The sequence below is a fragment of the Necator americanus genome, chromosome V (assembly GCF_031761385.1).
Source record: "Necator americanus strain Aroian chromosome V, whole genome shotgun sequence".
Taxonomy (NCBI): Eukaryota; Metazoa; Nematoda; class Chromadorea; order Rhabditida; family Ancylostomatidae; genus Necator; species Necator americanus.
This window is the reverse complement of record NC_087375.1, coordinates 30,784,431-30,807,294: the sequence shown is the minus strand read 5'-3', so window position 1 is coordinate 30,807,294 and position 22,864 is coordinate 30,784,431. Positions and strand designations below refer to the sequence as shown.

The window sequence follows — 22,864 nt, the reverse complement described above, 5'->3', positions numbered from 1 at the left end:
CATCTAACTTTTAAGATTTTGCGTACACTTCAATCATATACAATGAATCCGTTTTCGAAAAAAATACAAGTTGAGCCTGTCGACATTAGAAAGGTTCGCAGAATGCCACTGACATCCACTGGATATGTTTTTGAAAAAATACCCTATAAAATTCGAAACTGTCTCCATTGCTATGAAAGTCGAAGTGAGTAAATAAGTAATAAATATGACTCAAAGACCGGGTTTTCGTCACCATACATCCATCAGAAAATGGATGCCGTCAGAAAATTACGACAGATAAGGAAATGAAATGAATGAATAGCCTGTAAAAATCTGCGAAAGTGCATTTCACACCTGTCCAGTTCTGGTAGCAGGATGTAACCATCATGCACGGCAGTAATTGAAATTTCTTGACTTTCAAATTATCCATAGGCTCGCTAACGCTTAAGGCTACTGTAATACTATTGTAACAGCTTTTGCTCAAACAGTTACACAGCTACTTACGTACCACCACACGTTATAGTTACAAGTGAACTGAAAACCTGAAATGGGGACAGCTCCGAAATGGACTTAGGAGAAGATCACATATGAAGAGTGCGTACAATTCACCCTCTCAAAACATAGAAAGGATGAAAACTACAAATCAGAAATTGAACTAAAGACAGGTTGCCTACGAGAAATTACGCATCACGAAGAGACTGATGAAATTTTGAGGCGATTATGGAAACAACAGATAGTTTCACATTGTAAATTAATATTTGGCTCAATGAAGAGATACATAAGCCTCAAAATTGGTGTTATAATCTAATTGACAACAGCGCAAAAATCAGCGTTTTATTTAAAAAAAAACGATAATTGAAGGTGGAGAAGGATAGGTGTATGCACATACTTTTCCAGAACAGTGAGATGATGACAACTATAAACCCTGTTTTCCCAAGCGTCATTGTGTTCAACGGGTAGGAGTTCGTGAAACATTGTGGCAGAAAAATTTTTGAACAGTGATTATGACAAGTACCTAAACTATTCCAAACATAAGATAAAATTGAATCAATTTTCTCTAAGAAATTCTTGCTGTGATAGATTTTATGCACTCTTGATTTTTTTTTTTTTGCATTTCTGCATTACTAATAAATTACACATGAGACTTCTTTTAAGCTAATCCCTTACAGTTCGTTTCACTCCGTGCCAGCTTCGCTTTTCCTTTATAAGGGCCACAATTCACCATTGAAAGCAAGGAAGCCAAACTGAAGTTCCTACACTCGTTTTATCTCATGCATGTTCCAAATGGATTGCCTGACGCGTCTTCTGAGAGCTGCTTGAGAAGAACGCACAGTAGTGATCTTTTCTTTTCAATAAAATATTCACCCCCTAAACTCATTTACATCATCTCTATTAGGTAAGCAGAAGACTCCATTTTGGGTCTTCGTCTAGATTTTCATCTTCTTCTCGTCAATATCTAATATCTTCTCGACGGAGACCGATCATTCCAAAGATCCAACATATTTTTGTAAAACAGTTGCTGCAAAAATATTCCTTCCATGCATTCTCATCACTCTGCGAATTACGACACAAGTTGTGATAAAAATCTTGACTAAACTTTGATGAAAAAATGTATAGTCTTCAGCGACATTGTAGGGATAGGTTTGTAAGTGGCCGAACACCTCAAACAGGCACTCGAAATGACCTCTTTGCAGTACTCAAAGAACCAGAGCAGGTTGGTGGAAATTTACGTCGGATGGCACTGAAGATGGTATATTCCAGCATAATGCTAATAATTGTTCAGCATGTTTCTACGAGCGGAAACTGACTTCGGTCTGACGATGCTCCGTCAGTCATCGATCAGTGAGTCAGTGGTCATCTCCCCGGTATCCGTGATTCTCGCCTTGGCAATGATTCAAATCGGTGCAAAAGGTGTGACAAAGACTCAAATCAGCAACGCGATTTCTCAAGGTAAGGAACACGAAAAACGCGAAGGACCGAGCGAACGGAGTGTCATCTGATCTTCGTGAAGCCTTCCTCTCGTCTCGATCTCTGAACGCAGAAAAAAGTATTCAGGAGCGAGCGATGTAGACATCTTCAAGTATTACTCTAGTCTTTCGGAAAACGTGCAACATTCAAGACATGGAGCGAAAATGAGAATCGCAAACGGACTCTTCGTGGATGGGTAACAAAACCATCTATTGTTCGATTGTTTCAAAGCCTTCTCGGTAATTGTAAGTGGAAGAGTTGAATTTATCCTAGCAAGAAGTTCGTTGTAAGAAAGAAGTACGAAAAGGTTATAATCGAGAAATTCGCTTCAAAAGTGAGATCACTGCGCTTCTGGAAGAGGGAGGAAACAAACCAGGTTTCTGCCTCATCGTTGTTACTCTGCCGCTGACTCCGCAGGTAATTTTCCCCTTTCAGAGAATTGACGCTTTTGTGAGCCGTGGAACAGCTGGTCGGATAAAACATATTAACACTTCAAGCTCTATTAAAGGTTAGTTCATATAAACGTCTGCGAAAACACGTGAGCTTCGTGATCTCCATATTGAATTGGAAGTACTATTTAGATGCGCTCTCTCTCATGATTAGTGCTGCCTATTTCACTTCCAAATGGGAACATTCGTTTGCGAAGGGGTCGAATACATTTGGAGAGTTCTATTATGGAGAGAACATCAAGAGAAGGGCAAGTTTATGGATTCAACCACCTCCCGCTTCGTTTAGAAACAGGAAAACGGAGAGTTCTCTACTAGGAGTGTTACAGGTGGAGTACATGCACATTTTCAATGAGAAACGTTACTACACTGAAAACGAAAACATGCAGTTGTTGTCCCTCCGTTACAAGGACACAAGCTACGCGCTCAATATCTTCCTTCCAAAGAAGAGGTGAAAAATAGATAGTGAGTGAGTGAAGGGAACCCATAATTATCTGCATCCAGAAATGGCTTCGATGCACTGAGATCACAGCTGAGCGGATCCCTTATCCAAAGATCGTTCTCCCAGCTCCAATCAACCTATATGACGGTAGGCCACCCAGTTTCATGTGCGGTGCTCTTGTGGAAGTTCGCGCAGTAGCGTTGTCATTCAGATTTCTTTGCCAAAAATAAAGATCGAGACGGAATTCAAGCTGAAATCTGCGCTGAGAGCACTTGGTATAAGTGAGCTGTTCTCCGACAAATGTGATCTTAGTGGAATCACAAAGACATCACAGCTGAAGATTTCCTCCACTGCCCACAAAGCAATTATTGAGGTTAGCTTTATGTTGGCTTGCTAAGTGCTTTGGCAAATAAGGTCTTTACAACCACACTTGCACTACTAATTCTATCATTTTGAGATCTATTCGCTTTACTATATTTGTTTTCTTCAAAAACATGTCATCCTACAGTCTAAAAAGTCCCTCCAGGTTGCCGAAGATGGGACAGGTGAAGGAGAGTCGAATAGCAACTACTTGCCTGCTGTTGCACCGACGGAAGCACATCGGGCTATAGAATTCATCGCCGATCATCCTTTCATCTTCGTCCTAAGCAAAGATTTGAACCCTCTTTTCATAGGACAGTATGTGTAGAAACGTCGCATGATCAAGCAGTTCTTGTTGTCACAACCGTCTGTGGTTAAGTGCTAACATAAATGTAGTTCAACATCGAACTTTGTTGCCTCGAAATGCTAACTTGAGGGGTACCAGGCAAGTTTGATTAATGGAAGTTCTCTAAAATTAGAGGTTTTTGTATTTGTTAGTCTACAGAAAACTTCCAGACACATTATGGGTTTTTTTCAAAACAAGAACACTCCTCTCATATCATTGCTGCTAACGGAAAAAGATTCCTCTTGTTCTCTTTGCAGTAGACGGCAGTATTCTGCTGGTTATGCTTCTATGAAGCCTATAATGGTTACGAAATAAGAGCGATGAAAGTTAGGAGAACGTGGCCCAAATCTAACCAGTGGATCTGGAATTCTTCCCCGAATCTGCTTTGGATCCTATTAGGCGGAATTTCGAATCTGTTTTCTACAAGAGCCTGGATACCATAGCTACCACATTTTTCACTTCTCAGACTTTGCATTTGGTGATTATTAGTGATACTCTAAACTTCCGGCTAATATCGGCCTTCAAGCTTTGTGCGGTACTTGCTTCGCTCACCTTCACTGTTCGACGAAAATTGGAAGTTTTGACAATTTCTGGGGAATTCTACCCCAGGATTAAACTTGACTTTTTTTCCAAAATCGCTTTTCTCACTCTTTTCTTTCACAAAATGTTAACCTCGGTGAAAGACTTCGTAGATTTCTTGCTAAACGTGTTAATACGATATTCGGAAAATAATCAAACTTATATAATTTTGTACCTTCATCGGTTCGATGCCGCTGCAGTCTGAAGATATTATTCGACGTATTAGTTTCTATTTTCTTTAACATTTCCCATTTAATAATGAGTGAACATGAAATAAGATTAGCATTATCGACATACTGATAAAAATAAAGATTTTAGGTCAGATCACGTGAACTGTAAGTAACTACTGAAGCGGCTGTCTGAATGTGTGTATCTGATTTCTGAGGAAACGATGTAGTCAATAACATGAGTGGAAAGGACTTGGAGGGTGAAACGCGACCCATGCAACTGTCACGGTGTGCACCAGAAATTGCGCTTCTTCTTATTTTTTGCGCTTGTTCGCATTACAAGAAAACATAAATACAGTTCACAATGCCTAGATTTCAAGAAGAAAGGACTCGGAGATTAGTTGAAAAGTTCGACTTTCAATGAACCTCGGTATAGTTAAATATAGTATCGAGTTTGATAAGCTGTACACGAGGTTGATAAATAAATTTATTGGCTAACGTTTCGGCTATATCGCCTTCTTCAGAGCCTGAAAAGGGTGGGGATTCAATCTACAATTTAAACGACCAACCTCTCCACAACTAAACTGATAAACTCCATGCCTACTTTCAATCACCAATTTAGCGACTACACTGAATGCTCACCTTAAATCGGAGACGCCTAGCATGGACCGCTGACTGGTCGATCATGAGGGCGAATGGTTCGAGTGTCGCATTCGGATCGGAAGAACCATTCGAGATATGGCGCGAGTTCCCTCGTTATCGTCAGACATTCGCCCTTTCGGTTCATTTTAGGATTTTTGGCTTGGATCCGAAATGCCTCCAGCGATTTTTGAGCCAACGTTTTAGATTCGTGCGTTAAAATTTGGGCCCTACTTTCAAAATCGGCTCCATCGTGTTTTTGTGTTCTATGGGCACCTAAAGGTGTCCATTCTCGTAACCTACTCTTGCCGTTCACGTGCTCTTTGATGCGAACATACAGCGGTCGTGCCGTTTCACCGACATACTCGTCGCCGCAATTCGTGCACGAAATCAGGTAGATTATCCCAGATCTTAAGCAGTCTCCTGGTCTACCTGTGGGACAAATAATACAGTTCGGTGTTGTACAGATGGTATCGTACAAACGATTCCGAACTAGCTGACGTTTCAAATTATTCGGTGGTATTTCAACGGCCGAAACGGAACTGTCCAAGTCTGCTCTCCTCAGACACCGCCTAATGGCAGCGCTTATTTCATCGGAGATGTAAGGAAAGCAGAGATGTATCTTATCTGTGGTGGGGTTTTCCAATTGCCGTGCTCGTTCACCTCGGTATCGTATCGTTTTAGACGTTCCGATTTCATAACCATTCGAAACATCAATTTCGTGAGCTAAAGTTAACGATTCCTCTCTCTTCTCAGGTCTACTACAAACGGTTCTTGACGTGCGGAACATGTTGTTAAGCACAACTTTCTTCATATGAAATGAATGAGCAGAAAGAAAATGAACCAAGATGTTTTTATTACTGGGCTTACGATAACATTTCGTTTGGTACGTACCGTTTGAGATGCCAACCTGGATGTTCAAAAAAGGAAGCCAGTTGCCCTGTGGTTTCTCCCTAGCAAGTTTCATGTGTTCGGACTGTCGGTTCAACAAGTCAAAACATTTGTCCATCTCCGTTTGGGTGGCGCAGATGACAAAACAATCGTCAATGTACCGAGAGTAGAACAACGGACGTAGTTCTAGAACAGGTGCTTCAATTTTTGCCACAAATGAAATAGCTAAGGTGGGAGCCAATCTCTACCCCATAGCTAAACCTCTAAGCTGTTCAAAGTAATTTCCGGACCATCTAAAGATATTGCAGTCGAGGCACGCCTTGAGAAGAACCATCAATCGGGAGATTGACAATCTGTGTAAATTGATGGTTCCTATGTTTTCTTTCAGCAGTTCGAACATAGCCTGTATCGCAGAGTATTAAATAGATTCGTATACAGTGCTTCGACGTCGAATGACCCCATGACACAGTCTCTTGTCACGTGTGCTGCGCGTAGGTGGTCTAGGAACATACGGGTATTTGTCAAATGGGCAGGTATATGGCTCAATACTTGCGCGAATATTGTGTTTAGGAACCACCCTATCCTATCCGTAGGTCCTCCTACACTACTAATTATAGGTCTCACTTTGAATGTAGCTCGTACTTTATGGTTGTTCTCTGGAAGCCCGCACAGATTGTGTAGTCGTTTCTGCCCAACAATTCAGCGATACGAGTAATTCAACAACAACTACTACGCAGTGTACTTGGAAGATCATATATCATACTTGGACTTGGAAAATACTTGGAAAATCATATATCATACATACTTGGAAGATCGCCTCTGGAAGAGAGTAGTGGATGGGTCGATTTTGATTTGCAATTCTATTCGATCTAACCTCAAGATAACTCTACAGAGAAAATTCGATTGCCTTTTGAGTAGATCACAAAGCGACATTGCACAACCACCAAATGTTATGACCCTTCCTGGCAGGAGTGAACGCGACACTGTATGTAACGAAGGTCTGCTATCAAATGTTTCTCGAGGGATCGTGTTAGGAGGATTCGCATTTTCTGAGAATGCGCGGTCGGTTTTGGAATTGGGTTCTAGCTTTTCTCCATCGCAGCCCATTTCAACTGTAGTTTTTAAGATCACTTGTGCCCTACACGAAGTTCGAGATAGGCTCCACAGGAAAGCAAATTTTAACAACAGGGAAAGAGACCAAAGATCACTCAGAGGGAGTCTCGCGATACTTTTCCCGTGTGTGTTCTTCAAACAACAAGACGCTAACCCAGCTGTAGATGCGAAATTCCGGCTCTTTGCAAACGATATATATATATATATATATATATATAAAACGGTAGCTCGATTTCGTGAGAACAGAACTAAGTCTAGCATTGAGGTTATCCACAAGGGATAAAGGTGGGAAGTTTGTGGCCATTCCACACCAGCTGGATATTGCAATAACAGAAAGACACTTGCAAGATACCTCACTATAACGTTTATCCTCCGTCAGTGAGCTCATGAAAAAATCCCGTTTTTTAGACGAGCAATGGGTAAGGGTAGCAAAATCAGCTGAATTTCCTCCTTCCTTCATTGCTCGCCTTAAGATTGACCTGCCGACCTGTCCAGTACTCTATCTCCTTATCAAGACGCACAAACTCCAGTCCAGCAGCGATCTGGCTTCCACTGACCCTGCTACATTCAAAGTGAGACCTATAATTAGTAGTGTAGGAGGACCTACGGATAGGATAGGGTGGTTCCTAAACACAATATTCGCGCAAGTATTGAGCCATATACCTGCCCATTTGACAAATACCCGTATGTTCCTAGACCACCTACGCGCAGCACACGTGACAAGAGACTGTGTCATGGGGTCATTCGACGTCGAAGCACTGTATACGAATCTATTTGATGACTCTGCGATACAGGCTATGTTCGAACTGCTGAAAGAAAACATAGGAACCATCAATTTACACAGATTGTCAATCTCCCGATTGATGGTTCTTCTCAAGGCGTGCCTCGACTGCAATATCTTTAGATGGTCCGGAAATTACTTTGAACAGCTTAGAGGTTTAGCTATGGGGTAGAGATTGGCTCCCACCTTAGCTATTTCATTTGTGGCAAAAATTGAAGCACCTGTTCTGGAACTACGTCCGTTGTTCTACTCTCGGTACATTGACGATTGTTTTGTCATCTGCGCCACCCAAGCGGAGATGGACAAATGTTTTGACTTGTTGAACCGACAGTCCGAACACATGAAACTTGCTAGGGAGAAACCACAGGGCAACTGGCTTCCTTTTTTGAACATCCAGGTTGGCATCTCAAACGGTACGTACCAAACGAAATGTTATCGTAAGCCCAGTAATAAAAACATCTTGGTTCATTTTCTTTCTGCTCATTCATTTTATATGGAGTACGTTGTGCTTAACAACATGTTCTGCACGGCAAGAACCGTTTGTAGTGGACCTGAAAAGAGAAAGGAATCGTTAACTTTAGCTCACGAAATTGATGTCTCGAATGGTTATGAAATCGGAACGTCTAAAACGAGACGATACCGAGGTGAACGAGCACGGCAATTGGAAAACCCCACCACAGATAAGATACCTCTCTGCTTTCCTTACATCTCCGATGAAATGAGCGCTGTCATTAGGCGGTGTCTGAGGAGAGCAGACTTGGACAGTTCCGTTCCGGTCGTTGAAATACCACCGAACAATTTGAAACGTCAGCTAGTTCGGAATCGTTTGTACGATGCCATCTGTACAACACCGTACTGTATTATTTGTCCCACAGGAAGACCAGGAGACTGCTTGAGATCTGGGATAATCTACCTGATTTCGTGCACGAACTGCGGCGACGAGTATGTCGGTGAAACGGCACGACCGCTGTATGTTCGCATCAAAGAGCGCGTGAACGGCAAGAGTAGGTTACGAGAATGGACACCTTTGGGTGCCCATTCTCGTAACCTACTCTTGCCATAGAACACAAAAACACGACGGAGCCGATTTTGAAAGTAGGGCCCAAATCTTAACGCACGAATCTAAAACGTTGGCTCGAAAATCGCTGGAGGCACTTTGGATCCAAGCCAAAAATCCTAAAATGAACCGAAAGGGCGAATGTCTGACGATAACGAGGGAACTCGCGCCATATCTCGAATGGTTCTTCTGATCCGAATGCGACACTCGAACCATTCGCCCTCGTGATCGACCAGTCAGCGGTCCATGCTAGGCGTCTCCGATTCAAGGTGAGCATTCAATGTAGTCGCTAAATTGGTGATTGAAAGTAGGCGTGGAGTTTATCAGTTTAGTTGTGGAGAGGTTGGTCGTTTAAATTGTAGATTGAATCCCCACACTTTTCAGGTTCTGAAGAAGGCGATATAGCCGAAACGTTAGCCAATAAATTTATTTATCAGCCTCGTGTACAGCTTATCAAACTCGATACTACATTTAACTATGCCGAGGTTCATTGAAAGTCGAACTTTTCAACTAATCTCCGAGTCCTTTCTTCTTGAAATCTCGGCATTGTGAACTGTATTTATGTTTTCTTGTAATGCGAACAAGCGCAAAAAATAAGAAGAAGCGCAATTTCTGGTGCACACCGTGACGGTTGCATGGGTCGTGTTTCACCCTCCAAGTCCTTTCCACTCATGTTATTGACTACATCGTTTCCTCAGAAATCAGATACACACATTCAGACAGCCGCTTCAGTAGTTACTTACAGTTCACGTGATCTGACCTAAAATCTTTATTTTTATCAGTATGTCGATAATGCTAATCTTATTTCATGTTCACTCATTATTAAATGGGAAATGTTAAAGAAAATAGAAACTAATACGTCGAATAATATGTTCAGACTGCAGCGGCATCGAACCGATGAAGGTACAAAATTATATAAGTTTGATTATTTTCCGAATATCGTATCAACACGTTTAGCAAGAAATCTACGAAGTCTTTCACCGAGGTTAACATTTTGTGAAAGAAAAGAGTGAGAAAAGCGATTTTGGAAAAAAGTCAAGTTTAATCCTGGGGTAGAATTCCCCAGAAATTGTCAAAACTTCCAATTTTCGTCGAACAGTGAAGGTGAGCGAAGCAAGTACCGCACAAAGTTTGAAGGCCGATATTAGCCGGAAGTTTAGAGTATCACTAATAATCACCAAATGCAAAGTCTGAGAAGTGAAAAATGTGGTAGCTATGGTATCCAGGCTCTTGTAGAAAACAGATTCGAAATTCCGCCTAATAGGATCCAAAGCAGATTCGGGGAAGAATTCCAGATCCACTGGTTAGATTTGGGCCACGTTCTCCTAACTTTCATCGCTCTTATTTCGTAACCATTATAGGCTTCATAGAAGCATAACCAGCAGAATACTGCCGTCTACTGCAAAGAGAACAAGAGGAATCTTTTTCCGTTAGCAGCAATGATATGAGAGGAGTGTTCTTGTTTTGAAAAAAACCCATAATGTGTCTGGAAGTTTTCTGTAGACTAACAAATACAACAAATACAAAAACCTCTAATTTTAGAGAACTTCCATTAATCAAACTTGCCTGGTACCCCTCAAGTTAGCATTTCGAGGCAACAAAGTTCGATGTTGAACTACATTTATTTTAGCACTTAACCACAGACGGTTGTGACAACAAGAACTGCTTGATCATGCGACGTTTCTACACATACTGTCCTATAAAAAGGGGGTTCAAATCTTTGCTTAGGACGAAGATGAAAGGATGATCGGCGATGAATTCTATAGCCCGATGTGCTTCCGTCGGTGCAACAGCAGGCAAGTAGTTGCTATTCGACTCTCCTTCACCTGTCCCATCTTCGGCAACCTGGAGGGACTTTTTAGACTGTAGGATGACATGTTTTTGAAGAAAACAAATATAGTAAAGCGAATAGATCTCAAAATGATAGAATTAGTAGTGCAAGTGTGGTTGTAAAGACCTTATTTGCCAAAGCACTTAGCAAGCCAACATAAAGCTAACCTCAATAATTGCTTTGTGGGCAGTGGAGGAAATCTTCAGCTGTGATGTCTTTGTGATTCCACTAAGATCACATTTGTCGGAGAACAGCTCACTGATACCAAGTGCTCTCAGCGCAGATTTCAGCTTGAATTCCGTCTCGATCTTTATTTTTGGCAAAGAAATCTGAATGACAACGCTACTGCGCGAACTTCCACAAGAGCACCGCACATGAAACTGGGTGGCCTACCGTCATATAGGTTGATTGGAGCTGGGAGAACGATCTTTGGATAAGGGATCCGCTCAGCTGTGATCTCAGTGCATCGAAGCCGTTTCTGGATGCAGATAATTATGGGTTCCCTTCACTCACTCACTATCTATTTTTCACCTCTTCTTTGGAAGGAAGATATTGAGCGCGTAGCTTGTGTCCTTGTAACGGAGGGACAACAACTGCATGTTTTCGTTTTCAGTGTAGTAACGTTTCTCATTGAAAATGTGCATGTACTCCACCTGTAACACTCCTAGTAGAGAACTCTCCGTTTTCCTGTTTCTAAACGAAGCGGGAGGTGGTTGAATCCATAAACTTGCCCTTCTCTTGATGTTCTCTCCATAATAGAACTCTCCAAATGTATTCGACCCCTTCGCAAACGAATGTTCCCATTTGGAAGTGAAATAGGCAGCACTAATCATGAGAGAGAGCGCATCTAAATAGTACTTCCAATTCAATATGGAGATCACGAAGCTCACGTGTTTTCGCAGACGTTTATATGAACTAACCTTTAATAGAGCTTGAAGTGTTAATATGTTTTATCCGACCAGCTGTTCCACGGCTCACAAAAGCGTCAATTCTCTGAAAGGGGAAAATTACCTGCGGAGTCAGCGGCAGAGTAACAACGATGAGGCAGAAACCTGGTTTGTTTCCTCCCTCTTCCAGAAGCGCAGTGATCTCACTTTTGAAGCGAATTTCTCGATTATAACCTTTTCGTACTTCTTTCTTACAACGAACTTCTTGCTAGAATAAATCCAATTCTTCCACGGACAATTACCGAGAAGGCTTTGAAACTATCGAACAATAGATGGTTTTGTTACCCATCCACGAAGAGTCCGTTTGCGATTCTCATTTTCGCTCCATGTCTTGAATGTTGCACGTTTTCCGAAAGACGAGAGTAATACTTGAAGATGTCTACATCGCTCGCTCCTGAATATTTTTTTTTCTGCGTTCAGAGATCGAGACGAGAGGAAGGCTTCACGAAGATCAGACGACACTCCGTTCGCTCGGTCCTTCGCGTTTTTCGTGTTCCTTACCTTGAGAAATCGCGTTGCTGATTTGAGTCTTTGTCACACCTTTTGCACCGATTTGAATCGTTGCCAAGGCGAGAATCACGGATACCGGGGAGATGACCACTGACTCACTGATCGATGACTGACGGAGCATCGTCAGACCGAAGTCAGTTTCCGCTCGTAGAAACATACTGAACAATTATTAGCATTATGCTGCTAGAATAGACCATCTTCAGTGCCATCCGACGTAAATTTCCACCAACCTGCTCTGGTTCTTTGAGTACTGCAAAGAGGTCATTTCGAGTGCCTGTTTGAGGTGTTCAGCCACTTACAAACCTATTCCTACAATGTCGCTGGAGACTATACATTTTTTCATCAACGTTTAGTCAAGAGTTTTATCACAACTTGTGTCGTAATTCGCAGAGTGATGAGAATGCATGGAAGGAATATTTTTGCAGCAACTGTTTTACAAAAATATGTTGGATCTTTGGAATGATCGGTCTCCGTCGAGAAGATATTAGATATTGACGAGAAGAAGATGAAAATCTAGACGAAGACCCAAAATGGAGTCTTCTGCTTACCTAATAGAGATGATGTAAATGAGTTTAGGGGGTGAATATTTTATTGAAAAGAAAAGATCACTACTGTGCGTTCTTCTCAAGCAGCTCTCAGAAGACGCGTCAGGCAATCCATTTGGAACATGCATGAGATGAAGCGAGTGTAGGAACTTCAGTTTGGCTTCCCTGCTTTCAATGGTGAATTGTGGCCCTTATAAAGGAAAAGCGAAGCTGGCACGGAGTGAAACGAACTGTAAGGGATTAGCTTAAAAGAAGTCTCATGTGTAATTTATTAGTAATGCAGAAATGCAAAAAAAAAAAATCAAAAGTGCATAAAATCTATCACAGCAAAAAATTTCTTGGAGAAAATTGATTCAATTTCATACCTGTCTTATGTTTGGAATAGTTTAGGTACTTGTCATAATCACTGTTCAAAAATTTTTCTGCCACAATGTTTCTCGAATTCCTACCCGTTGAACACAATGACGCTTGGGGAAAAAAAAGGGTTTATAGTTGTCATCATCTCACTGTTCTGGAAAAGTATGTGCATACACCTATCCTTCTCCACCTTCAATTATCGTTTTTTTTTAAACAAAACGCTGATTTTTGCGCTGTTGTCAATTAGATTACAACACCAATTTTGAGGCTTATGTATCTCTTCATTGAGCCAAATATTAATTTACAATGTGAAACTATCTGTTGTTTCCATAATCGCCTCAAAATTTCATCAGTCTCTTCGTGATGCGTAATTTCTCGTAGGCAACCTGTCTTTAGTTCAATTTCTGATTTGTAGTTTTCATCCTTTCTATGTTTTGAGAGGGTAAATTGTACGCACTCTTCATATGTGATCTTCTCCTAAGTCCATTTCGGAGCTGTCCCCATTTCAGGTTTCCAGTTCACTTGTAACTATAACGTGTGGTGGTACGTAAGTAGCTGTGTAACTGTTTGAGCAAAAGCTGTTACAATAGTATTACAGTAGCCTTAAGCGTTAGCGAGCCGATGAATGATTTGAAAGTCAAGAAATTTCAATTGCTGCCGTGCATGATGGTTACATTCTGCTACCAGAACTGGACAGGTGTGAATTGCACTTTCGCAGATTTTTACAGACTATTTCATTTTCTTATCTGTCGTAATTTTCTGACGGCATCCAGCATGATGTATGGTGACGAAAACCCGATCTTTGAGTGATATTTATTACTTATTTACTCACTTCGACTTTCATAGCAATGGAGACAGTTTCGAATTTTATAGGGTATTTTTTCAAAAACATATCCAGTGGATGTCAGTGGCATTCTGCGAACCTTTCTAATGTCGACGGACTCAACTTATATTTTTGTTCGAAAACGGATTCATTGTATATGATTGAAGTGTACGCAAAATCTTAAAAGTTAGATGGAAAATGTCTGCAAAACATCATTGGTGAATTTTTTCTTGGTATTATGAAGTGTTTGATCTTGCACATAAAGTTGGAAAAAGAACGAGGTGAAGTTATTGTTCAAATTCTTTCAAAGCGCACAATAGTTTCTAAGCTTTCGATGAACTTGACTTAATTAGACATATTATAAAATGAATGGAATGGATGAATTTTGTTAAATCTTTATGTTCCCGTATTGTAGCCATGAAACTGAAGCATGAATACAATGGAATGAAGAATTTCTTGTTCCATTCGGCCTCTACGGCACTTCATTGTTCCCTAATCTAAGTTTTCATTGCAATAAAATAGACCTAAAAGGGGTAGTCAGGCATGTACTTGTAGTCGTCACTTAGCACTAAAGGATGCACATCTTTCAGACCTCTTGGGTGGCCATCAAACAGCTTAACCTTAGCTGTTTGCTGTCGGACTGCAGAGATGCGTTAGAGTCCACCACCATCGCAGCCTCTTTCTCCACCGCGATACTTGGAACGGAGCCTCTTATGCAGTTCTAACAAACTTGAGATCTTTTTGACGCCAACATAACAGGTCCTGTGCCGAGTGATACAATTAAGAAACGCGGAAAAAACCGTCTTTACATCCTTTTACCACAACACTATATTTCTGTTATGGATGAAAATGGATTGACGAGGTGTAGGTCAAGCCTCAGGGGCCACAATCGTAGGTAGGCCTGTTCGGGTGAAATCATCCAATACCTGACTTTCTGAATAAAAGTTAATGTGGTTCTCCATCGCTGAACTGAGAAAATAAAAAAAAACCATGTTTTAGGAGGAATAATCTCCAGTGAAGAATAACCTGTATGACTCACACCAATTTAGAGAAAAAATAATTTCAAAAGTTTGCGTTTTGCGTTGTTTTCCTCACTTTCTGTGCAAAATCAGTGATTTCACAGGTGTTTTCTATTAGTAGAAATATTTTCATGGTCGTAAAACAGTTGCCAAACTCTTCAGTTATTGTTCCTGCTGATGGCTTTGTTTCTTTCAATGTTTCCGCAAATTTATTTTTTAGTTGGTCAACTTCAGTCTCCGGATTTCTATTATTTCCCCATCATTGTTTGTCGTCGTGTCAGATTCTGTGAACTTTGTTGTTTCTTTCATGGAGAGACCATAATATCATTGCTCCAACCATGAAGAATAGTAAGTTGCTGACCATGAAAATGATAGTTCGACTGCATTTATTTCGCTTTCTAGGTCTAAGTGACAGGGGTTGGTCCTCACACATATTGTCCTATGAAAAGAGGATTTCGATCCTTGGTAAGAACAAATATGAACGGATGATCGGCGATGAATGATATAGGCTGGACCGTGATTGTTGGCGGGAGCGTAGGTTTGAAGTAGGTTTGGACACCTTCTTCACTGGTTCCATCCTCAGTGACCTATAAAGGAATCGTTTCAGTAACTTTTAAGGTAACGGTGAGATAAAGGAAAATACTACATTACATGTGACGTGCAAATGAGCAAAATACATTTCTTAGTGCAGCAAATTCCAGTACAACACTAGTCTGTTTCAGTATGGTAAGCTGGGAACTTAAGGAAACGCACCTCGAGCACTGCCCTGTGCTCCGCGGATGAAATTTTCAACTGTGACGTCTTTGTGATTCCGGTCAGATCGCAGTGATCAGAGAACAGTTCACTGATACCCATTGATTTGAGAACAGATTTCAGTTTGAACTCTGATTCGATTTTTATCTTTGGAATTGATATCTGAATCAATGGACTCAGCATAAATAGCACCACACTTAAAAAAAAACTGCTACCTTCATGTATGTTGCCTTAAGCTGTGAGAGCGAGTGCTGGATGAGTGATCCGCTCAGTTTCGTGCGTAGTGCATCGAAACCGAATCTATAAACGAATATAGAAGGGCTCTCCTTCTTCTTCCCACTGATCGCTTACCTATCCTTTGAGAGGAAGATATTGAGCGCATAGCTGGTGTCCTTGTAGCGAAGTGATAGCACTTGCATGTCTTCGGTTTCCGCGTAGTAGCGTTTCTCGTTCAAAACATTCATGTATTCAACCTTTAACGCATTCCCAAGTAATAAACAGAAAGAGATTCGGAGAATAAACAAACTTGTGAACGTTTTGTAGCCGAGAACTAGAACTCTGTGGAACTAACGAAGGTTGTAATATGCGACAGCAGTAGAAATTTTTCTAATCAGGGATTGAACGGGAACTTTTAAACTGAGAAAAACAGTGAGAAGGGAACGGCAGATATGTGGTTTTGTATTTCGGCGCTAAAATCTCCAGGTATAGTTTCAAAGTTTAGGTTCCAACTCATATTTTATCTTAAAGTCTAGCTCTATTTTTCTAGTTTCAAGAAAGTACTCTTAACCTAACCAAGTGCTCTTTTATATATGGACAAAAAGTGAATAACGAATTTAGCTTTACGTCTATTGTTCTGGGAAAAAAAAACAGAAACTGAAGAGGACTTAACACACAAAATCCAAAACCTTCTCAACTCGTCGACCTTAGGATCTTGATTTTTTCGAAGAGGACCATGAAAAACGTCTTTTACTGCCTTTCTCTTCATACCTTTCTCTTGACCGACTCTTCGTGGTAGAACGTTCCAAACGAATTTGTTGCTTTAACGAATGAATGTTCCCACTGAGATGTAAAGTAGGCGGCACTGAGTACGACCGATAGTGCGTCTGTGAGAAACAAAATTTACGAAAAATCCAACAAAATTCTGTGTAGTGCGAAAACGCTCTCACCTTTTATAGAACTATGCATATGCTTAATTCTACCGGCTGTTCTGCGGCTTAAAAATGTTTCAATTTTCTGCAACAGGTTTGGTTAACAGTTCAATGTCAGAAGAACATATTACGCGTAAGGATGAAGTAAAAACCCTTGTCGTTTCCTCTCGTCTTGAGAACTGCAGCGCTCTTACTCTTGCAGAGAACTTCTCGATGGCGACCCTGTCGTATGACTTCCTCACGACGAACTTCTTGCTGCAATAAGTTCGTTCCGAGCAATGCCGATGGCTATGGTGGTTAATGTACATGTTTTCAGAAAATTCGTGTGGTCTCGCGTGAGAGTAGTACAAAGTACATATCTAGAGGGGTTTGGACTGAAAATGCACCCTAAATAGACTCGGTGTAATCTAGTCCAGAATGGATAACGAGTAGTAAATATAGTTTTCAAAATTACCCATCTATGAAGAGTCCGTTTGCAATTCTCATTTTTGCCTCGCTTCTGGAGTACATGACCTGCTCGGACAGATTTGAGTAAAAAAGGAAGATGTCCTTGTCCGATGCTCCTTAATGTTTGCCGTGGAATGAAGGATTCGGGAAAAAATTCTACTTTTCGCTTCTCTTATTATTACCTTTTGATATCGCTTTGCTGATCTGCGTTTTTGTGAGTCCTTTGGCACCGATTTGAATCGTCGCTAGAGCTAAAATCACAGAGATGGGAGAAACGACACATGACTCGTGGGTCGACGATTGACGAAGCATTTTCAATCCGAAATCGGTCTCCACATCCCAAAACATACTGAAATGTAACTGTGTAGGAAATATTCTAGCAGCATCTGTACTCTTATCCAGTGTTTAGAATTACCTGCTTTGATTTTGTGAGTAATGATAGACTGCCATTTTAGAACTTGTTTGAGGTATGAAACTTCTTGTTACAGCCCTTAAAGTGCACTGGTAAAGGGAGGGACCAAAAGCGAGAAAGGGCGATAGGAGACCAAGGGAGGAGAGAGGTTCTTTTGGTATTTGGAAATGGCGCGGGTTCAGTTCCACGTCTGTTCTACTGTGAATTACGTAAGAGTTTTAGGACAATGTGCAATCTGCCTAGGATATGAAGCTGCTCTTTAATAGGAGGAAGTTCTCAAGGACCTCTTAAGAGAGTTAGCCATGGCTTGCGCTGTATTGCACACCTTTTATAGCTGAGATTTGGCTGGCACGAAGTGAAAACTTTTTGAAAGTTTACAAGAAGATTGACGTGTCAGTTAATCATAAGGAAATATGTACAGAAATGCTTAAATCGAAGCTGATAAGTCCACTCATTCAGTAAAAGTGTGGAAAATTATTGGAAAATGAGTCAAGCTCAAATCTGACCGACGCGATGTTCAATTCTGATTTTGCAGCAGCTCTTGCCTGTCATCAAATATTGCAAGGATTGTGCTCTAATTAGGAACAGATAAGGTTTTCTCCAAAAATTCACAGCTAGTAAGATTCCTGCTCTAATACATGTAGTAAATCTAATTGCTCTAATGGTAGAATAAATCTTCTGAAGGAACCATTCACTATGGAATTAGTCATGTCGAATGTTATGGATCCGAACAAATTACAATGTAGACTACGTCGACATAATTTAATATCGAGCCAGGCTCTTTTAACTATAGTTAGTGTAATGATCTGGAGAATATCTCAGCGAACCTGCCCGCAACTTGAGTTAGGTCCGATCTTGCTTTCGTTTACAATTTGAAAGTAGGTATCTGAGATTGTGCTTACTCTATTTGTGACGATATTTGTTCCCATTTGGCTCAAATTCTTTTTTGCTCCAGTTCCCATTTGGCTCAATTATTCCCTTTTTACTGCGTACCACCATTCATGAGGAGGTCAGTCATGGCTTTTGCTGTACCTCAAATATTAAGTAATATGTGAAAATATTACGTTACTGTTAAATGTGTACATAATTCTGATCTGATTTCACCACAATAGGTGGCGAGCTAAGAAAGTTGTCAGTGTCAAGTTTCAACTTGCCGCTGAATTTGTATTCGCGAAACTGGTGCTTCAAGGCGACATATGTTAGTCAGACAGAGCTATATGGGAGGGGAATAACCAGCATAAGTAGCGCTTTCCATTCGATTTCGGCAATCTTTTTGTCTTGTTGCTAAGCAGTAGAAAATACACAACGTCTCCGTAGGGCGACTGTTGCCATTAAATCTAATTCATGGCGTAAATTAGACAAGTAATGTGGCGTTTTTGGAGTTTTTTGCGGGTAGCCTCCACAAAGTTCTGGGGCTGTTTACCATATCGTCCACTGTGAAATCGAGTGAATGGAATTCGAGGTGGGCCATTATCTGGAAATATCACCAACAAGGCGGATCGTTTTTGGTGTAGACCACCTTCGGGCGCCTGTGAGGTGATTTGTCGGAGGACAGCCACAAGAAGAGTTACGTCTTGTTGACATACTTGACCTAAGGTTTGTCTTTAATATCAATTATTTAGTTTTTTTCGCTTACTAATTACGGCATATTTGTGTTAATCCAAAATAAACAGGGTCAAATTGACCCAGAGGAAGCCTTCTGCTCCAAAAACTTTATTGCGTGACCAGAAGTACAGGCATTACGTTATGCATAATAGTTTCACAAGCTCTTCTCAAACAAATTGTCCCAAGAACAGAGGATTATGATTCTTAGTTAGAATGAAAATAAATGGGTGATCTGCTTCGAATTTCTTCGGAAATTTTGTTTTGGAGATAAGGATGAACCGGAAGGATGTGGCTGCAGCTGCGGTAGTTCCCTCCTCGTCAACCTGTAGTAATTCGTTGTTTCATGACTAAATTGTTTAGTTGCGACAAAATGATAGCAAATTATATTTGGTTGTTGCTACACTGTTGAACCACTAGTGTACAAAAAATTATACAAGATCTTAAGATGGTTCGTTTGTTCTATCATTAGCTGCTAAAGTCTTTCGTCCTTTTTACTTTTCATAAGTTCATTTGTTAGTGTTTGACTGAAAATGTTAATTAAGTAATAGCAAACCTCAATTAGAGCTTTGTGCGCAGCCCTCGACACTTTCAGTGGCGCTGACCTTGTGATTCCAGTCAACTCAGCACTGTGAGAGAACATTTCGGTAACCCCTATCGCCATCAACGCTTCTTTTAGTTTGTAATCGGTCTCAATCTTCATTTTTGGGATAGAGATCTAAAGATGAATAGCGGCTTTAAAATTATAGCAATGGATAATACTAGAATATATTAATATCACCTTTTCTAACTTCGTCAACTTAAGCTGCGAGAACACCCTTTTAATGGAAGTGCCGTTCAGTTTCCTTCTTAGCTCCTCAAGACCAAATCTGAAGGATGAAAAATAACTTGAAGCGTCTCTTTCTTTCAGTTATTATTCACCTTTTCTTGGGAAGAAGAATATTGAAAGCATAGGATGTGTCGAAATAAGGTAATGACAAGACTTGCATATCTTCATCCTCTGCGTAGTACTGAACCACTCTGTTACCATTCATATATTCTATCTGAATTCATAGTGTTTTGGGAGTAACAATAAAGAGCCCAAAGAAAAGTATACTCACTTCCTTCTGCTTGACTGTGGAGCTGTGAAAAGTGCCATTTTTGGAATATTCCTTGTCGAACGCGCGTTGCCATTTACCGTGGAAGTAAATGGCATTAATTATAAGAGAGTCGGCGCCTTAAAATTTCAATTGTGCTGCTGAATAATGGTAGCCGAGTTAGGTGAAGGTTGGAGATCACCTTCTACGGTACTCTCCGTGACAATATCTTTTATTCTGTCCATCGTCGCGTCGCTCACAAATTTGTCAATTTTCTGTTAATAATAGTGTTATATGCAATTTCATTAGGCCAACACCTTCACCTGGGCCGTTTGTTTTGCGTTCCGAAAGTCTAGGGCTTCTACTTTTGCTGAGTAATTTCCACTGATGGCATCAGCGTACTGCTTCTCGATAGAGAACTCCTTGCTGAAAAGAAAGCGGGCAAAATAAGTCTAAACCCGCAGCGTATCAATCCGTTTGGGATGCACAAAGGCGCTTGACTGCAATTAGGAATCTTTGATGTTTATTGAACGCATGTTAGCCTATTAAATGACTTGCGGAGCTGTTCTTGAGCGTGTCAGGTTAGTGTTTTTATCCTTCCAGACGTATATGGTGCCAAGGAGGTAAGAAATTCTAAGTTGACACAAAGGCGGTTTCGAACCATCGATTGATCGTGGAGTTGCAGTTGGGGATATTACCAACTGCGCCGCACCCGCTTATCAAATCATTGAAATAAGTTGGAGAAATAAAATATTGCGAACTTGGATGTGTGGGATAGATGAGATTGTATAAGGACTCTGGGCATAAGGATGCTGGAATGACTTACTTGAGAAAAAACGCGTTCGCCATCCTTGTCTCCACTTCTTCGTTGGAAATGGGAATGTCTTTGGAAAGGCTAGAGTAGTAGTTGATAATCTCTTCATCCGTTGCACCTTAATTGGGTGTACATCTATATCTTCCTAATTCATATTATTTATTTACTTATCGATTATTCATTTTCATATTTTCTGATACACACGACCACGAACATTGGTACGCAAAGTTTTCGGTGAGAAGCAAGCTAATGGATACCGTCACCAACAGTGGAAGACAGTTGTTATCACCTTCTAGACGAAGCTGTACTTGAGCGGACCGACGAGTCCGCTATATTTGACGAGAATAAGCGAATACCACTTCGCTGAACGAGATTAACATATTTAAAAAATTTCCATATAGTTTCAACTGTTTTTTCTGGAAGCAGAAGTCTGACATGTATCGCCACAATGTTTCAGAATAGAAAAGAAAATCATTCCATGAAACAATGATCCCAAAAGCAAGTTAGTGTCGGACCGAGCACCAGCGGGTCGTAACAGTTTTATGGGAGAAGTAAATTATTCGTTTGATTTGCTGTTGGTGCGCTCGATATTTCTTAGAGATCACATTTGTTCATTCTTTGTTTTTAGGTGCAAACTTTGGAAGAAATGAAAAATAACGATAGATTCATGGCCACGCACCATTTGAAATAACTTGGTTGATTTGCGTCTTCGTCTTCCCTCTTGCTCCAGCCTGTACCATAGCGAGAGCGAATATGATAGAAATCGGTGAAACGACCAGTTGCTCAGTTGTGGGTGACTGTCGGAGCATATTCAAACCAAAATCCATTTCCGCATTTAGAAATGCGCTGAATAATCGCGTTAAGAGCTAAGAGTAACTCAAAATTCCGAAAAACAACTCAAAATTTCTCCTAAAACAAACATCTTTGTTCTCAACTCGTAATGTTTGTTACGTAAAGGAAGGTAAGACATACGCGATTGTGAAAATGTCCAAACGTGAAATCCTTACTCGTTAGTGCTTATAGGAGCAACCATCCTGACTGCTCTGCTGCACGATATCTGCTAGATGACAGTGGAATATCCTTAAAACTGGTCTGTTATTTCAAAACAGCACAGTTCCCAAAACGAACAGCGGAATTGGTGCGGAGCCAGCAGATGAATTAGAGCGTAACAGATGTTAAAATAACCGTCCATACAGTTTCTATACCAACCAACATTTTCATGGGAGAATTATGACCACAATTATACAATTGATTCCTTAATTGTTAATTGTTAGTTATATCAACAGATTATATGAACAAGCATATCACAGAAGAAAGGTCCAGTTAAAGGGATAAAGCTTCTAGCATATCAGTCCATGTGGGATGTGCCCATAAAATGACTTGAAGGGCCCAGCCAATGACCAAGTCCGCTTTTTTACCCTCCCAGACAATTTTGGCGTCAATGTGGTCGATCCGGGGAGGATGGAAGGCTTGGTGGACGCCACGGCAGTTTCGAACCATCAACCGTGCGGTCACAGCAGACCTCTTACCCTCTTTGCTAACCCACCATGAGGGTTCCAATTGTTATAAATAAAATGGTCAAACGCATACCGCGAAAGAATATTTAGTCAACGTTTCCAAAATGTTCCAAACTGATAGCAAAAAAACTTTAATTTGAAAATTTGAATGTATGAAGGTTGGGACGTCACACCAAAAAAAAACTTTGTAATAGGCTCATGGAAATCAACAAGAGATTATAGTTCTCAGAAAACTACTTCTCTCTGTTAATGTTGGCATTATTTTTGTGATCTCTTCACATAAAAAGGGCGTGAT

General features: G+C 40.7%; 4 protein-coding genes across 7 annotated transcripts; 2 read left to right on the top strand and 2 right to left on the bottom strand.

Moving 5' to 3' along the window:
* Positions 1-1,658: 1,658 nt before the first annotated feature.
* Positions 1,659-3,523, top strand: RB195_015720 (uncharacterized protein; the record flags this gene model as incomplete). The annotated part of the gene is made up of 9 exons (XM_064206567.1): positions 1,659-1,693; positions 1,763-1,929; positions 2,035-2,143; positions 2,221-2,323; positions 2,383-2,455; positions 2,529-2,844; positions 2,898-2,982; positions 3,047-3,208; positions 3,362-3,523. The coding sequence occupies 9 exons, from the start codon at positions 1,659-1,661 to the stop codon at positions 3,521-3,523; spliced, it is 1,212 nt and encodes a 403-aa protein (XP_064062448.1).
* A 1,422-nt stretch (positions 3,524-4,945) lies between these two features.
* Positions 4,946-5,740, bottom strand: RB195_015719 (uncharacterized protein; the record flags this gene model as incomplete). Its single annotated transcript, XM_064206566.1, has 1 exon — positions 4,946-5,740. The coding sequence occupies one exon, from the start codon at positions 5,738-5,740 to the stop codon at positions 4,946-4,948; it is 795 nt and encodes a 264-aa protein (XP_064062447.1).
* Positions 5,741-8,204: 2,464 nt separating this feature from the next.
* Positions 8,205-8,774, top strand: RB195_015718 (uncharacterized protein; the record flags this gene model as incomplete). Its single annotated transcript, XM_064206565.1, has 1 exon — positions 8,205-8,774. One exon carries the CDS (start codon positions 8,205-8,207, stop codon positions 8,772-8,774), a length of 570 nt encoding a protein of 189 aa, XP_064062446.1.
* A 1,677-nt stretch (positions 8,775-10,451) lies between these two features.
* On the bottom strand, positions 10,452-22,085 carry RB195_015717 (uncharacterized protein; the record flags this gene model as incomplete). Of its 4 annotated transcripts, XM_064206564.1 has the most annotated exons (28): positions 10,452-10,613; positions 10,767-10,928; positions 10,993-11,077; positions 11,131-11,446; positions 11,520-11,592; positions 11,652-11,754; positions 11,832-11,940; positions 12,048-12,214; positions 15,230-15,387; positions 15,554-15,715; positions 15,769-15,853; positions 15,905-16,026; positions 16,541-16,656; positions 16,720-16,786; positions 16,854-16,956; positions 17,156-17,264; positions 17,331-17,497; positions 17,564-17,638; positions 19,445-19,488; positions 19,719-19,880; positions 19,944-20,031; positions 20,084-20,205; positions 20,263-20,378; positions 20,441-20,513; positions 20,562-20,664; positions 21,065-21,170; positions 21,732-21,898; positions 22,060-22,085. In XM_064206564.1, the coding sequence occupies 28 exons, from the start codon at positions 22,083-22,085 to the stop codon at positions 10,452-10,454; spliced, it is 3,348 nt and encodes a 1,115-aa protein (XP_064062442.1). The 4 variants fall into 4 exon arrangements, with proteins under 4 accessions (XP_064062442.1, XP_064062445.1, XP_064062444.1 ...); XM_064206561.1 differs by lacking the exons at positions 10,452-10,613; positions 10,767-10,928; positions 10,993-11,077; ... (13 more) ...; positions 17,331-17,497; positions 17,564-17,638 and having other exon boundaries at positions 19,333-19,488; XM_064206563.1 differs by lacking the exons at positions 15,230-15,387; positions 15,554-15,715; positions 15,769-15,853; ... (15 more) ...; positions 21,732-21,898; positions 22,060-22,085 and adding an exon at positions 12,287-12,321.
* Between the last annotated feature and the right edge of the window lie 779 nt (positions 22,086-22,864).